This window comes from Prorops nasuta, unplaced genomic scaffold, assembly GCF_024137725.1.
Source record: "Prorops nasuta isolate Cenicafe-Biocafe unplaced genomic scaffold, Cenicafe_Pnas_1.2 PNAS00027, whole genome shotgun sequence".
Lineage (NCBI taxonomy): Eukaryota > Metazoa > Arthropoda > Insecta > Hymenoptera > Bethylidae > Prorops > Prorops nasuta.
In genome coordinates, this window is record NW_027116824.1 from 3139068 (window position 1) to 3154743 (window position 15676).

Consider the following 15676-nt stretch of genomic DNA (forward strand, 5'->3'; position numbering starts at 1 on the left):
TAATATCAAACAGCTATATAATACTTACATTATAATGCCAAGGTAAGCCAGTCTTATTTCTTTTGTATATCCCTTATTTAATAATAATAAATTAAATTACATGAAAAATAATCGAATACTTTCTGACGATGTATATACAGGCATGTGATAGGGACGAAAAAAAGATGTGTTGTCTAACAAAAGAGTTCTTATCGACGGAACGATCACAATAATTTAATGATTATTCTCGAATGATTCGAATCATGGTAAAGGCATCAATGCGTGCGTATGCGTATAGATAGCCTCACTTGGCTCGTATTTTGCAATTATCGAACATTAGCTTTGCCTATCCTGCAATGCTGATTTGAAAGGTCGATAAGAATGCAAGGAATATAATTGCAAATTCGAATAAGCACACGGCGTATATAAAATCAGATTGCACAAGTTGGACTTCCGTTTTGTCGAAATAGGACGATGTGCAAATTGCTGTATTTCTCTTATTTATCCAGCTAAATAAATGCGACATATCTTTGATAGGGGGATAAGTCATGCAAATGTTGGACCAGCTCATTTTTCCCCTCCCAATATTTGATCTCAACGATGTTTCTGAATATTTATAGCTGCTTTCTACTTCAGTGAGTGGATCAAGACCAGAGCAAGCATCGACCTAAGCTATTTGTTTGCCGTAGTATCCAGAGGGTGTACCTACATTTGGCGTACATGAAATTTTCGAGGAAGCTATACGATAGCCTTAGCTACTAGTGTAAACTGTCAGGTTTGGCGGTCTGTTTGCAAGAACAACACGAAGACGTTGGCACAGAAGATATGTCCTTCTACTTGTAAACAGAATCGTATAACAGGATTCATGAATAATTCGTTACATAGGTTTAAGTTTCACAATCGTATATAGTGGATAATAAAATTACGCGCGTATTTCATTATTTTTAATTATTCCTTTTACAACCTAGCTCTTATAAGTCCTTATTTTCCGCTCCAACCATGAAACTGTGATAATCATTTACTTGTTTTACCCAAAATACTTCTATTACCACATTTTATTGATGATCAGTACCACATACTCTCCAGTGATACGCATGTAGCTGGCACAATAGAATAAAAAATTATTGGCACAACAAAAAGTTTTAAGGATGTAGCCCTGTTGCAGAATATCCGCTGCACAAACTAAACGTGGTTAATATAATATTTCATATAGCTATAATCCTGTTTTTTATAGTTGAATAATTAATACTCAAGTGTTGAAAAATAGTAAAAAAAAAACAATGTAAACTATGACATATATATGTATATATGTTTGCAAAAGTTATGCCATTTTATTACTTAAATTTGTTCTTCTTTCCTATTGACATTGGATATTCTCGTAAGAAATTTGTATTTGTTTTCAGACTCCAATTTCCGAGGTGTCGTTTTAATCGTCACACACACACACACACACACACACACACACACAGGAACACTCCATTAATTCATTACATTCGATTTTGTAAAAATAATTTATAAATCTATTTTGTTTACCGAAAAGATGGATTGTTCGCGGTTCTATATATAGAGATATTAATATTTTTCTTTTCTATATATATACAAATATAAATCAATTCAAACATTTATCAAACGTCGTGAATTTGCACAGTATGTTTTTACGATCAAAATGATTTCTCATGAAAGAGGAAAAATCTAAAAAGAAAGTGAAAATATCTTAGAACAATATTTAAGGTGAATAAGAAACAAGACATATATAATAGATATTAAAATGGCATCGGATGTGAAAATAAAAAATATATATCTTATTTTACACACAATGATTTTTAAATATTTCAGCCTCAATTAATTATTCAATCATATAAAAGGATTCTGTTTATTTTAAATATAGAGAATGGCTAATTGGTACAGTAAATACTAGCAGAACTAACGTCTTTCGTCAATCATCTCAAAAGAAAACTAAGTATACATCGTACTAGCGATGGCACGATATTGATCAAATAAATTAAATATCGGAAAATTATTACATTTATATATTATTCTGTAATAAATGTTTTTTAATAAATATTAGTAGCTGACTCTAGAATGTTCGAGAAAATATAATGAGGATATCTGTTTTTAAATTAAAGTTTGAAACGTATAAGCTATCAGAAGTGAAAAAGTAGCTTTGCTGCACGCGGAGATCCCAAAGCTCAGGAAAAGCAAAGTAGACTCGATAACAGATTTTTTTTTTTTTTTCACCAACCGCACAGTCTTGGCTGTCTCTCGCAATTCTATCGCTCGTTAGCTTGTGCTTGTTCGTACTTCTCATGCATACTTCAACGCGAGTTTCCTTACACAAGCGTACCGTAACGAGAGCTGTCGACTATGCGAGAATTCATCTGGTAATAAGCAACATCTGCGACATGCTGTATCTTATATCCAAATAATTCACACTTTTTTTCACTCCCTCTGATTGAAATTACTTGAAAATTATTTCATTTGTTTTACATGGGTTTTTCGCGGATAGATTGAAAACGCTCACTTTTGTATTCATATTTGAAATTCTTTATTCGTGCATTTTTCGTTAAAGTTGTAATATATTTGTCGAACGTTTCTGTAATGCACGATACAAATTTGCGCCACATTTATCTATGCGTGAAGATATAGATACAGTGTGCTAATAGCGCGCGGTGTATTGGTGTTGAGTTTCCGTAATAAAACTGGACCTCGATCACACGTGTAGGTTTTTCCAGTTTTTCTACAGTTTGCCTCCATTTGGAGACCCTTCGAAATGGATTTTCATTTACCGTTGTATCGATCTACTTTTCACGCAAATTTGTATTTTTTTCCTACCGATTTATATACTACTAGGATATCATCAGCCGAGATCAATTTGAAAGCGAGAATTTCTTGTTTGCGATAAATGCGAAGAGTCTCGATACGGGAGACAACTTGATGGAAAGCCAAATAAGGTATTAAATAAATTGAATATTGAAGCATAAGTATATTTGGTGGTTCACTCGGTTCTGTGCGTGTGCTTTTTCAGCGTCGCACGTAACGAAGGAGCATTGCGCGGCAGCGCGAGGGACTGAGATTGTGGGAGTTGATCGAGAGCAAAGAGGCGTATCTGTGTGTGTGTGAGTGTCATTACTCCCGTCATGCTCCACAGGAACACTTTCACTGCCTTTTAGCCTAAAGTCCGAGTAACGCAGTAGAAATATTTACTGTCTACTTACCTCTTTATGTGTCGGACTCTCTTTAATAAATGAGTCTAATTAAGATTTGTCAAAGTTCTTCGAATGCCTGTGTAATGCGATGTCGGATCGGACTTGGTTAAAATTGTCCTTTTTAGTCGCAGTCGCGATCGCAACACGGCCAGTAATGATGATGTTGCAATGAATAACGTATTAATCGGTATATTATAAAAAGGAGGTAGGAGAGAGGAGTGGAAGAGAGTGAAAACGTCACGTATGTAATTTCGTTTAGAGTTCTCTCTATTCTGTTATATTCTTCCATTTTGAGCTTACGCAGTTACCAAAATAAACTATGCTAATAGGAGTTGGCGAGCACGTAATTGAAGAGGCTCTTTACGCTTGAGAAGATGGAAACAAGATCAGTATTCCGGCATATCGATTTCCAGACACATTGTATTTCTGTACTGCGATACCGACTGGTTTCAAAAACACGTAACCTTGCAGCGAAGGCGTAGCTGCATTATAACCGAGTGATTTTCACAATACGGAGAACCCGTCGAACAAGCACCGTTATGGTTCTTAACGCGTTATGTGCTTCTACTAAAATATAGTATATGTGTGCCAAGAAGTTTCTTCTAAAAGCTACTCTTATGTAACAAACTAATCATGAATTACAAGGAATTTATTGTTTGCTTTATTTTTCCAGCTTGTGCCAATCCGTAACGCTAATCGCTCGAGCCATGCGTTATTTAGTTATTATTACTTTCTAATATTGGTACATGAAATATAAAAGTGTATGGATAATCTTTTTTTTTCAACGTTCATCAGATTACGTTTTGGTTTTATCTTCTCTTGCGTTAAAACGAGATTCGAGTACTAAACTAATCGGAATTGTGCATTTCTTCTTTTTTTTTTACATTTATAAGCTTTTACATACACCGTAAATGCTTGAAATTAATGGCTTTTGTGATTCATGGAAGAGAGGATAGGAGTAAATAAATTGATAAATACAGTTTGATCGGTCGGTTTCGATCAGAGCTCGAGCTTAGCATCGGACTGTTATATTACTAGCAGACGGTAGCTAATTATTGGAGCAAAAAACTGACAACGTAAGCTAACTTAATTAATCTTAAAGTAACGTCTTAAGAGAGCGGATCCGAGCGGCAAGTCGGATCTCAGCCGGCTCGTCTTTCACCCTTAAAAGAAAACAGCTGAGTGATAGGTCGTCGTTAGTTATTCGTACCAGTGTTTTCGTCCTATTTATCTTCGACCCAGCTACGCTGGATCTATTTTCAACATGATAAGCAATGTTAGTGTGTGAGTTTGTGTTTCGAAACGCTGGAACAAAGCGAGCAAAGAAAGCAAGGGAGAGCGAGCTATAGGGAATGGGCGAAAGGAGAGGTTGCAGTGAATGGACACAGGGGCCAGGGGGCAGGGGACAGGAGGGTACTCCTCTCCGGAGTTGCTTTTTCCAGCCGTCCATGTTTCTCAGCATTTTTTTATTTATTTTTTCCAAGACTTATTCCGCAGAGCCTCGTTTTATTTCTGCTACCACCACAATTATAACGGCACCGTCAATGACCGGCTAAGAATTAAGAGAGCACGCGATCTGCTCAACATCTCCGTGGACGCGCCGCCCGCGCCAATGTGAATTTCACCCGTTCGCGCATCGCTGCACGGGCCTATTGCTCGTCACTCGTGCCAACTGCGATCTGTGCAGCTGCATTTATTGTCATCTTCTCCTCTTCAGACGCAATACCCTTTGTTTCTTCCTTCCGCAGTTTTACAATCATTTTCAGTCCTTCTCCATTTTCATTCTCCCAATGGACTCGTATAAGAAACAGTGGATATATAGTCTATTTCGCTTTTTCTCAAATCAATAAAAGAAAAAAGTAGCAATACAATGCCAAGATTATTGCCAAGGCGTCAGTGGAAATTAAAAGGGGCAGGAAAGCTAATAGCCATGCAGAGATCCGAGGGAGCGGCCATGCACAGTTAGAGTGACCAAAAGTCAAATAATATTTGGCGGCTTTCCAAGATATCAGCAATCGATGGAGCCTATGAGATTATCCACCATTGGCTGGAATATATCGGTGAAAATAAACTCAGCCATAATTTCAGCTCTTGTGCGAATTTGATTTGCGTTGTTCGTAAAAATACCGAAAACTTTCAAAGGAATGGAAAAGCAACTTTGATATTTTATTGATTTTAGAGAGAATCTTTCACATTTAGCTGCGCAATCTGTTGATAAATTTATATACCTTTTATCACAAAGTTGTGTGTACGAGTTAACAAAGGTATATGACGTTGGGAATAAAAAATTATTACGAGCTGAATTATAAGCACATCACGAATGTTTTATAATATTTTACGTTTTACCATTGAGTGTTTATTTTTTAAACCAGGTGAACAAACACAGGAATAATTCATTCCGATGTAAAACTAACATTAACGCAATAATGGAATTATTTGTTTTCAGTTGTATTTAACTTTAAAGTAATTGCCTTTCTTTTTAGCAAAAGAATTATGTACTAGTGAAACGCAGGATGAAATAAAGGTGGCATGAATCGAAATAGAATATTAAAATTGAATCCTGTTGAATCCGCGCGCGTTTTTCCGAGACTCGTCAACTATTCGTATACTTTATCTGGACGGCTGTAATCCTGAGCAATGTGTTATCGTGATAAATTGCTTGTCCTATGGAAAATGCAGTTTAATATTAGACAGTATTTACTTTTTCCTGGTTTCTGTCAGGTCGTTTCGATATCCTGTTAGCGTTTGGTTTCATGCAAGCTGGCAAATGTTTCATCGAAACGCTGTCAGCGATTCCTCTGGTCCTCGGCCAAGATTCCTCCTTAGCGATCCTCGAGAACCAATAATCGATAGAAGCTATAGAGCCTAAAGAAAAATCTTTCCCTCTAGATTATTATAATTCTCAAAAAGATATCTATATAAATAATACACGTATCTCGCACCTGCAGTTTCTCGGACAAAAATTCTAAATCTCCGAAAATCCCTTGGCAAAGTGTTATTCCAAGCTTAAAAATTACAATCTCCCCAGAGGCTAAATTTTGGTGATTGCAGTTAGGGAATGATAAAAGGCAGCATTACGTAAGAACGAAAAGGTTGATAAATGCGAGCTTAATTCAATCCTCTTTAGGTAGGAGGTGGTCAGGGTCGACGTCCACTAACCTAGATAAAGCGACTTTGGTCTTCGATATGGTATCTTCGGTTCTCCAGGGGGTGCCGAGGGAAGAGGGCGACGACGGACGACGTTGTACGTGCTCTCATCGTTATTTCTCTCACTCTTCACTGCATGCCTACTATCCAACAGCATCGTGCTTTCCTATATATATACCCCCTTGCTTGGCTTCGTGGTAGCTAGCGCGAATCCACCTCCAAACACACTCTGCTCCTATCAATGTCGATTTTTCCTTCGGACGAAAACTCCAGGCCTATACAGCTTCCACGGACAAATAAATGTAAGTACTCGTGAATCCTTGCTCAGGTAAAAATGTGCTCCATTTATTATTATTATTTGCATAATCTACAAGTGGAAATGCATAAATACATATGCCGAAGAAGGATTTTGGACAAGTTGGATGAGCTTGCGGGTTAATAATTCGTAAAGTGGGCAAGGACGATCGAATCTAGAAAGCTGGATGGGAGTTTGATATTTTGGCAAGTGAGGAGGAGGCTTATTAGCAGCGATAGCAATAGGTATGATAATAGTGGCGGCAGCGGCACAGGAATAATAGTCAGCTTTAAAGAGAAAAGACGTAGTCTCTGCTCCGCGGCTCGTCTGGTGGTGCCTCCGATGATTGGGTTGGCCTGGCGGCTGGCCTGGCCTGGCCTGGCCTGGCCTGCTGGTCGGTTAAGAGGGTGCGTGCGCTTCCTGCCCCTCTCGATTCAACTGCAGCACTCGGGCGACTCGCTCGGCTCCACCGAGCCAGGCCGAACTTATCGCAGCGCCGCGACGCCACCCCTATCAGCAACCCCTTGCGAACCACCCCGCAGCGTGCCGGTCCGCGCACTCGTTCTGCTTGTTCCCAAGTTCTACTCCAGTACCAGTGCACGCGCGTCTCTCGCGATCGACGGACCGCGCGTACGCAAAACACGCCACCCTTTATCACATCGCGCGTTCACCCACATATATACTCAAAAGACCGGCCTATCCGTCATCCACTTTTTCAATAAAATCACCGTCAATTTCTCTACACATTATCAAAACCCCATTCGTCACCTGCACTAAAAATGTCCAATGATCCAACAACAAACAGACATCTTCCAATTCCAGTTGCGCTCTGGGAAACCTTCAGATTCATTTTAGTATAAATTGAGATATGAGTAGAAACGTCATGTGATTTTCATTTTGTTCATTCTTTTTTTCCACCAGAGTTGCAATGATAGCTACATGTACAATCTTTCTCCTTTAAATAAATCATCAAAGTGAGTGATATACTAAAAGCATTTCTCCATGGATTGATAAAAAATTTTGCTGGTATTTTAACCAAGTGTTACGAACGTACTCGTTTCAACGGGGAGCAAGTGAAGTATTTCGAGGCTTTGCTGAAACGAATTGATGGCTGCCAAAAGGGACTTATAACGATATGTTTTCTTTGACAAAGTGGCTTTCCCTGTAGCTTCATATTCCACACAGTTTTCGCCGTCCGCGAAATGCAATAAACTTATCTGTGATCCGGTAAAAATCATGTGCAGCGTCTGCTCTGTGATTTGTTTAATAAACGAAAAAAGGAGCGAGGTTCTCCAGTGTTAAATACAGTATAAACAAGCTAATCAAATCCGAAAAAGAAGATGCTACGCTCTAAATGATTAATCGACATTTATTAGTTATTTCATTGGAAATTCATTAAGGAGTAGTACCTGTAAGAGACGCTACAGACATCAAATGGAAAATTGCTCAGAATGACAATCCTTACTATTATCAATGTAAGTATAAATATATATATAGTTTAACGAGCAAAATGTGCATTAATAGGTAAAAATAACTTTGCAATTTATTTGATTGAAAACAAAATTCTCTTCGGTTGATTTGCGCGCAATAAACATTTACATAAATTGATGTAAAATATTGCTGAAAAACGGAACAATAGGTGTCCGAAGCCTGTCTAACTTTGTATGATTTACCGATACAACACGAACCTCCATAATTAGATATTTTGGTAATGGGCGAGTATTACATTTTGCTGTTGCGTAGTTATACGAATAATGAATTTGAGATTAAAGGTAGGATACGATGTAGATAGTTAAACTGAGAACAGTGTTAATAACGTGGTAACTGGTTCAGATATAATAGATGGCCCGTTCGAGAGCAGTCTGAAAATGACACACTTCCATTGTCACTATCATCGAAATGCACCTATTCATTTATCAGCGACAGTTCGACCAGGCGTTTATCTATGAATTATCAATAAAATAAATCATAAACTTCTACGATTATATCATTTTCAAGGCGCATCAATAAATTGCTCTCACAAAATTAATAACCTACTCTATATTGAATACCAGTACCTGCATCATCAATGTATACAAATTAACAATCGTTGTAACAGAAACAAATTAATCACAATATTGCAACGATATAATGTTTTTTATATTTACCAGAGAAATTATATCTCCATTTTCTAAAATAGATATATTTGCCAAATTCGATTCTAATCGAATCTCTGAAAAATCTCTTATCGATATTCATTAGGCAATATAAATATTAACAGATTCTTACATTTTCCATATGTTAATGATTAATGCGACAATTTCAAAAGCAGAAATATTTTATGAGCTCTATTGACATAGTAGTTTCACACTCAGGGATGAGAGATGGTAGAATGGAGCAGATCAATATTTTCTTAATTTTAACGCTACAGGGTAGCTATAAAAAGTAATATAAATTTACTCGTAAGGTAAGATATATTTCATCAATATTACTAACTTTATGGATCTATGGCAATTAAAAAAGTTTTCTGAAAATTCATCGTTATTTGTTCGTGGAGCATGACATACAATATTAAAGTATAAAAAGTGACGATCTAGTAGTACTTTACATCGTGGAATTATCCGAGCAAAGTGCATCGCCGCGGATGCTACTTTTAATAGATTTCAAATTCTGGAACGAAAGGTTTTGTGGCAAACTAGCTAAAGCTGCGGTAATTGTGTACAGCGAGACTCTTTAGAAAGCTCATCCGTGGCTTCCCGTAAAAAAGTAGCGTGTTCCACTTATAGATTTACTATCTTAACAGAATGTAATCTGCCCCGCGTGCTCCAAATTCGCATGACACCTCCAACCTTTATCAACAGTAGCTCCATTATTTCTACGACTAGGCTCCTATTCGACGAATTTTTAAGCTTCCATTCACACTAGCCAAGGGAGCTCCGCGCCTTTATGGTACCTTCTACCGAAACTCTTCAACAGTATAGTCAATCCTGCTCCTGGATTCTTGTGCAGCTGATAACCATGCACCTTATTACGATAGTTCGACGACAGCTTTTCACTTCTTATAGACGACTCTATATTGCCATTAAAACTCTTAATTATGGAAAGGAAATATTTATGAAGAATATCATAATAAGGGCAATAAGATATGATAATCACACAATCCGAAGATTTATATTAAAACGCTTCTAATAGAATCTTTAAAATAATTATTTCAAATATGTGTGTGTGGGTGTGCATATGCCTCTTTACATAAACCCTCTAAATTCAAAATTCCTTTAATTGGCATAAATGTCTACCGAATAAGTAAATATCAATGTGATCAAGAGTTTTCGAAATTCGTGCTCCAAGCTGTACTATTACGAAGAACATATAAAGATTTGAAATTTTAGTGAAACTGAAAATCGCGAATACAAAGCGTTGAATGATTCACAATGGCCGTTGATCAAAGGCTTTATCATACAGCGTCCACACGAACGTGCGATGGGAAATACGATTCGGTACTGATGGACTAGGGATTTCAATAGTGATTCTGCTCGGAATGCGTTTAGTAATTCCCACAAACGTTTTGCTAGGACGTTATAACTCATTATAAGTCCCGATCATTTTTCATTTCATTAAAATATTGCACAATTGGTTGGTGAAGAATAAATTTTCACAAGTTTGTTTAAAACATACATTTTACGAAAAGTACGTTCTTATACCATATACATTTCTGTTTTAAGCATTATAAATCGTCACTAATATATGTATAGTATAAGATACATCATTCAAATAGTTAACCACAGAATTTAATGAGATATATACTTTATCCATTTTGTTATTATTATAATTTTCCTGATATAGCCAAATGGCAATTTCCCTCTCTTGAGAGTTTCCATTCAATCTATTACATATATAATAGAATCAGTCTGTGGAATTTACGCAAGTGTACGACAAACATGAATAAATTAGTAATATATATGACTTCTAAGCCGGATACAAAAACGCTCCAGTTTTTAGAAAATCAGTTTAGAATTATTCAATCAATTGTCTCTGCTTCTCAGCAAGAAATGGAACGAGTATATAAATATTAAGAAAATAAATAATATTTTGCACAGCAGGAAACAGTCTTAATGGAATTTTTCCATATAAATTATTTTAGCGGAGAGAATATTCGTTATTCTATATGATCATAAGTAAACAAATTAGTTGCATTAGAAACAGAAAGTCTGTCTACATTGTAGAAACTTGTTTGTACAATAAAATTTTTGAAATATTTCAATTTTATTCCTTAATAAAAAGCCAGGCACTTTTTACAAATGAACATATATAAGATTGAAATAGTTCTTATATATAAAGAGTTTTATACTAATGATCCCTTTTCTCGATTCTTGCAGAAATCTACTAGGTAGATTTCAAATAAATCATCTGTATATACCTATTGAAATAGAAAAAGAAAAAGGTTGAACTATAAAAGTGCGTGAAAAAGAATACATGTATAGCTATGACTTAAAGAAACGGGAAGAACGGGAGAACCACGAGTGTTTTAAGGGTTAGCTGTGAGGTAGAGGGAGGCATCTACGTAATCAAGCAGCGTAGAGAAACGGCAAACACGGCGGGAGGCAAAGTTACCCCTCGCTAAATTGGGTTAGCTCAAATCCCTTTACACTAACTCTAATAGCAGAAGCGTGAGCTGCATGTGCTACCGACACCGACTTTGTCAACCAGCTCCCGAGTGTTACCAGATCATACCAATAATTTTCCCAATATAGCATCAATATTAAACAAACTAATTCCCCCCCCCCCCCCCTAATATGCACACGCGTAGATAAGCCTAATGGAAATGATACAATTTCAGTCAATCCAAAAATTACTTGTGCGATAGCGTCTAATATATATATATATATATATATATATATATATATTAGGGTGGCCATTAAAAAAAAATTTTTTTCCGGTGCTTTTATTTTGTTAAGAATGATGAAAAAATAGAAATCGAATTTTTTCAGATTTTTTTGAAGCCGTTAAATGGTGCCGATATCGTTTTTAAAGTTAAAAATCCGATGTTCTTCCACTTTTTCGAAGTTAGATATAAACCAAAATTCCAATAAGCTTTTAATTTGTCAAAAATTATGAAAAAAAAGAGATGCTCGAATTTATAGAATTTTTTGAAGTCGTTAAATTGTGCTAATATCGATTTTAAAATTAAAAATTTAGATTTATCGAAAACGATTTAACGAAATTATAAATTAATATTGTGCTTTGAAAAGTCCCTTACTTAAATTACAAGAAGATGTAATAAAAAAAACATTAATCCAGCACAATATTAATTTATAATTTTGTTAAATCGTTTTCAATAAATCTAAATTTTTAATTTTAAAAACGATATCGGCACCATTTAACGGCTTCAAAAAAATCTAAAAAAATTTGATTCCTCTTTTTTCAGCATTCTTAACAAAATAAAAGCACCGGAAAAAATTTTCTTTTTTTATGGCCACCCTAATATATATATATATATATATATGAAATTTTCAGTTTTCTGCGATTGATGTACAGTATTAGCAGAGTATTGCGTTGTCATTATACTAATGCGCAATAAATGAGAGGTCAATTTATGCTAGTCAATAAAAAAGTTAGCATGGCGGAGAGGTTGACCGTACGAAGATAAGGGACATAGTACCCAAAGATAAGCTGAAAAGCTTTTTTGGGGATAAACCGACTTGACCCTAGTCATATTGTCGGCAATTCCAATACCGTAGAGTCCTATTAAAGCAAGAACTTTTTTTCTATATATATATATATATTTGAGCAATGTACGTACGCTTTGGAATAAGGTCAACTGCTCTTGAGAATTTTCTCAATATCGTTCGTCATCAATTCGTGTCAATAAGACAATTCCTAAGTAACTAACGAGGATCTATATAGGCACTTTCTCCGGGAATATTAAATTTAAAGAGCCCACATCCCTGGATTTTATAAAAAATATAAAAGCAAATGAACTAGGAGAGGAATTTAAGTAAATTCTTAAGCTCAGTTATCACAATGAAATTATTTTGTTGCCGGACCACAAATTCATATTTTTATACATATCTATATTTAAACGAAATCTCCATAGAGCGGACACCACGAACTGCAGCTCTATCCATAATCAGCACAAACTCGTAGTAGAGTGAAATTCTCGCATCTTTTGTCCAGAGAATGTATTCCTGAAAGTAGAGCGCTTTGTTCACAGAGGGAAATAGGTAGTTTAGCTACGTTTTGCCACATTTTGCTATATACGGGCTACGATTTGCGCGAACGAGTGCCAACAGTCATGCACGCATCGCGAACACTCCATTAAACTGATGGGATCCATTTAGAACCTTCGGGCTCGTTCGTGATGTGCGTGCGTAGCAAAGACAGGCATAAACTGAGCTAGCTCACCATGTACACAAAATTATAACCCAGATGAAATGGTACCACGTAACACCTCTCTAGAGTATATTCGCGCGGTACCCGTTACATATGTCTATAATATATATATATATATATATTCCACATACCCTCCACCCCCCCCCTCCCCCGCCCACCAACGCACTAGAAACAACGTATTGGTATTGGGAATACGAAAATTTGAAGATGTGTCCAGATATGCATATAATGCCAACAATGCTATTTCGCAATACCAGACTACACACCCTGCATGCGTTTATATGCTAAACCCTTTGTTGTGATAAAAAAAGCTGCCATAAAACAAAAAAAAGAAAGAATGTTAAAAATTTCTTTTTTACTGTCGAAGCTATCATTGTTCCGATGCAAATTATAGCTACTAAAAATGCAGTTTTTTAATAGGTAAAATAGAAACTTATTAAAGGAATAACTGTATTGTTTGTTTCCAGGAAGAGCAAGCTGGAACATCGGAAGAATTATGAGAGACGTTAATATTTTGTCAAGCGATGGAGCTAATAAAGAGTGGAGTTGGGTGTTAGAGTGCTCGTGAATGTAGGATACGCGAGCACTTATGCTTTTCATTTTATCATCGGACACATTTGACTGTACGCGAGATTCACAAGAACGATGTTATAGCTGAGAGGAGTGTAGTGGGGTTACGTCGGATACAATGGCACTATTGTTCGTCATAATTGTGATTTTGGTCACTACTGCCATGTCACTGCCGCCAGTCATCAGGATAGGTAAGTTATACTATGTATATGTACATATAGTTAGGAGATTTTCCTTAAGGATTAGCTGCTGCATGGTGGCTTATTTATTCGCAAATGTCGCGCATTTTTATTCCATCCATTCGAGAGAGCCAACTGCCAATTCTAATTTGGAAAAGAAGGGGCATGTGGCTATAAGTGGTTTGGAATCGGGCTAAATGCACTCGAGAAGAAGAGGAAGAAGAGGAAGAAGCTGGCTATAAATTACTGGCTTTAAAGTATCTGACAAGCGGAAAGTCATAACGAAGCGAACTTGTCTCGGGCCAATAAAGGAGGGGCTTTGCAAACATAGAGAGAAATGTTGACTGGCAGGAAAGTTATATCTACCTTAAGCACAGGGTGAGCAGGACGGAATCTTCGCCCATTACCAAGTGGCTTCATTAAAGCGCTTATTATTATTCCAAGCACACCTGCGTTAGCGGATGCAACGAGGCTTCCAAAGCAAAGTGTGAACAGAATGCGCCGAGGGAATGGCATAAGTGTACTTGCTGCAGCTTCCTACCTTTGGGCCACCTTAAGCCTAACCTGGAAAGCTCAACTGTAATTGGTCGAATTTTAATTTTATTCTTCATTCTGACTATCCAAAAACTCGCTGCTTCAATTCACGCGAGTCGATTAACGGTATATTATGGTGTTTGGTAAATAAAAAATAGCGAGAGGCTATGATGTAATATGTAGTAAAACCTATGGAATTCCCTTAAAGACTCGATGTTACATATATCCTTGTGAGATAGGCGAGAAAAGTCTCTATAGCTGAAAATGCTTTAAAAAAAGGTGGATAAGGTGAGCGAGTAAAAGGTTTGCGCCACCCTAATATACAGAAAGGTTATCAAAGTACGGATATTGCTGGAAGCAGGGGACTGATTGGAATATGGGCCCGAATTTAATTGACAAGACATTGTTTTAGGAATAAGGAGGTGAAGTTATATTCGCGCGGTTGTAGTTGGCTGGAAAAGGGTTGCGGGCTGTTCAGTCGTCGTGAGTCGTGGGTCGTGGATAAAGGCTTATTGCGTGGAGAAACTGGCGCGAGAACCGAGGACTCATCGACATTCCACGCGTGATGAGCTGACGAGATCGAGCATCTAGGTTGATTTTCCGGGCGCGCGACTCCGCTCCGCTTTGGGCCAGCTCTCCTCAGCTATAGGGTATAAGTGTATATATCCTCATCCTCTCGTCGATGTACATACGACTGTCGACTCATGCAATTGCAGACCGAGCCGACTAGCTCACCCTCGTACAAAGCTGAACGGAATGCTTGATGGCCTTGATGCGACCCCTCGTTGCTCGAGAATCGCTACATTTACACTATGACTCTATACCTTATTACTATGTCCTACTATATAATAATCTATTATACTTGTTAACAGATATATACATATATAGGATATACTACCTAATGACATCTTCTTTAGCATTTTCTCTTGCCTACTAGATGAAGCACTTCATCTCCCCACACATAACATGTATACACATACCCATATGTATCATTTTAATTCGATATCGAGATTTAGCAATATCCTTGTACTATTATAAATCTAACAAATTGTAATGACATATTATTGGCGGATTAATGTAATTAGTGACGCGCTACTATAGCTGTCACTATCTTTTAAATTATAGTGTTTTACATTGATGTGGGCAAGACGCTTCCATGTGTCTGTTTATGCACTACATCTATCTACTAGCTACTATACTATATTTACGTAGTTGAGAACAGTGTAATCCGCATACAGTGAACTTCCATCACTACAGAAAGTTCGTGGACACACGTTTAACCAAGACACTACAAATTGATACACCTGTAGCTCGAAACGTTTTCCTAAACTGTTTACAAAGAGAAGAAAATATGTCAGTTTAAAAATTTACAGTTTTTTCACTTTGACGTTTTTCAT

The 15676-nt window shown here is 36.8% G+C and overlaps 2 protein-coding genes across 11 annotated transcripts in view; one reads left to right on the top strand and one right to left on the bottom strand.

Annotated features, from left to right (window-relative positions):
• LOC136782632 (uncharacterized) overlaps positions 1–15676 on the bottom strand; it is a 58557-nt gene that overhangs the window by 23255 nt on the left and 19626 nt on the right. The gene's annotated exons all lie outside the window — the stretch shown is intronic.
• LOC136782631 (glutamate receptor ionotropic, kainate 2) overlaps positions 7262–15676 on the top strand; it is an 89863-nt gene continuing 81448 nt past the window's right edge. For all 9 annotated transcript variants that reach the window (XM_066742185.1, XM_066742186.1, XM_066742187.1 and 6 more), the window contains exons 1-2: positions 7262–8102; positions 13464–13757. In XM_066742185.1, coding sequence (XP_066598282.1) covers positions 13685–13757 — 73 coding nt within the window. In that variant the 5' untranslated portion in view covers positions 7262–8102; positions 13464–13684. The remainder of the gene's footprint in view (positions 8103–13463; positions 13758–15676) is intronic.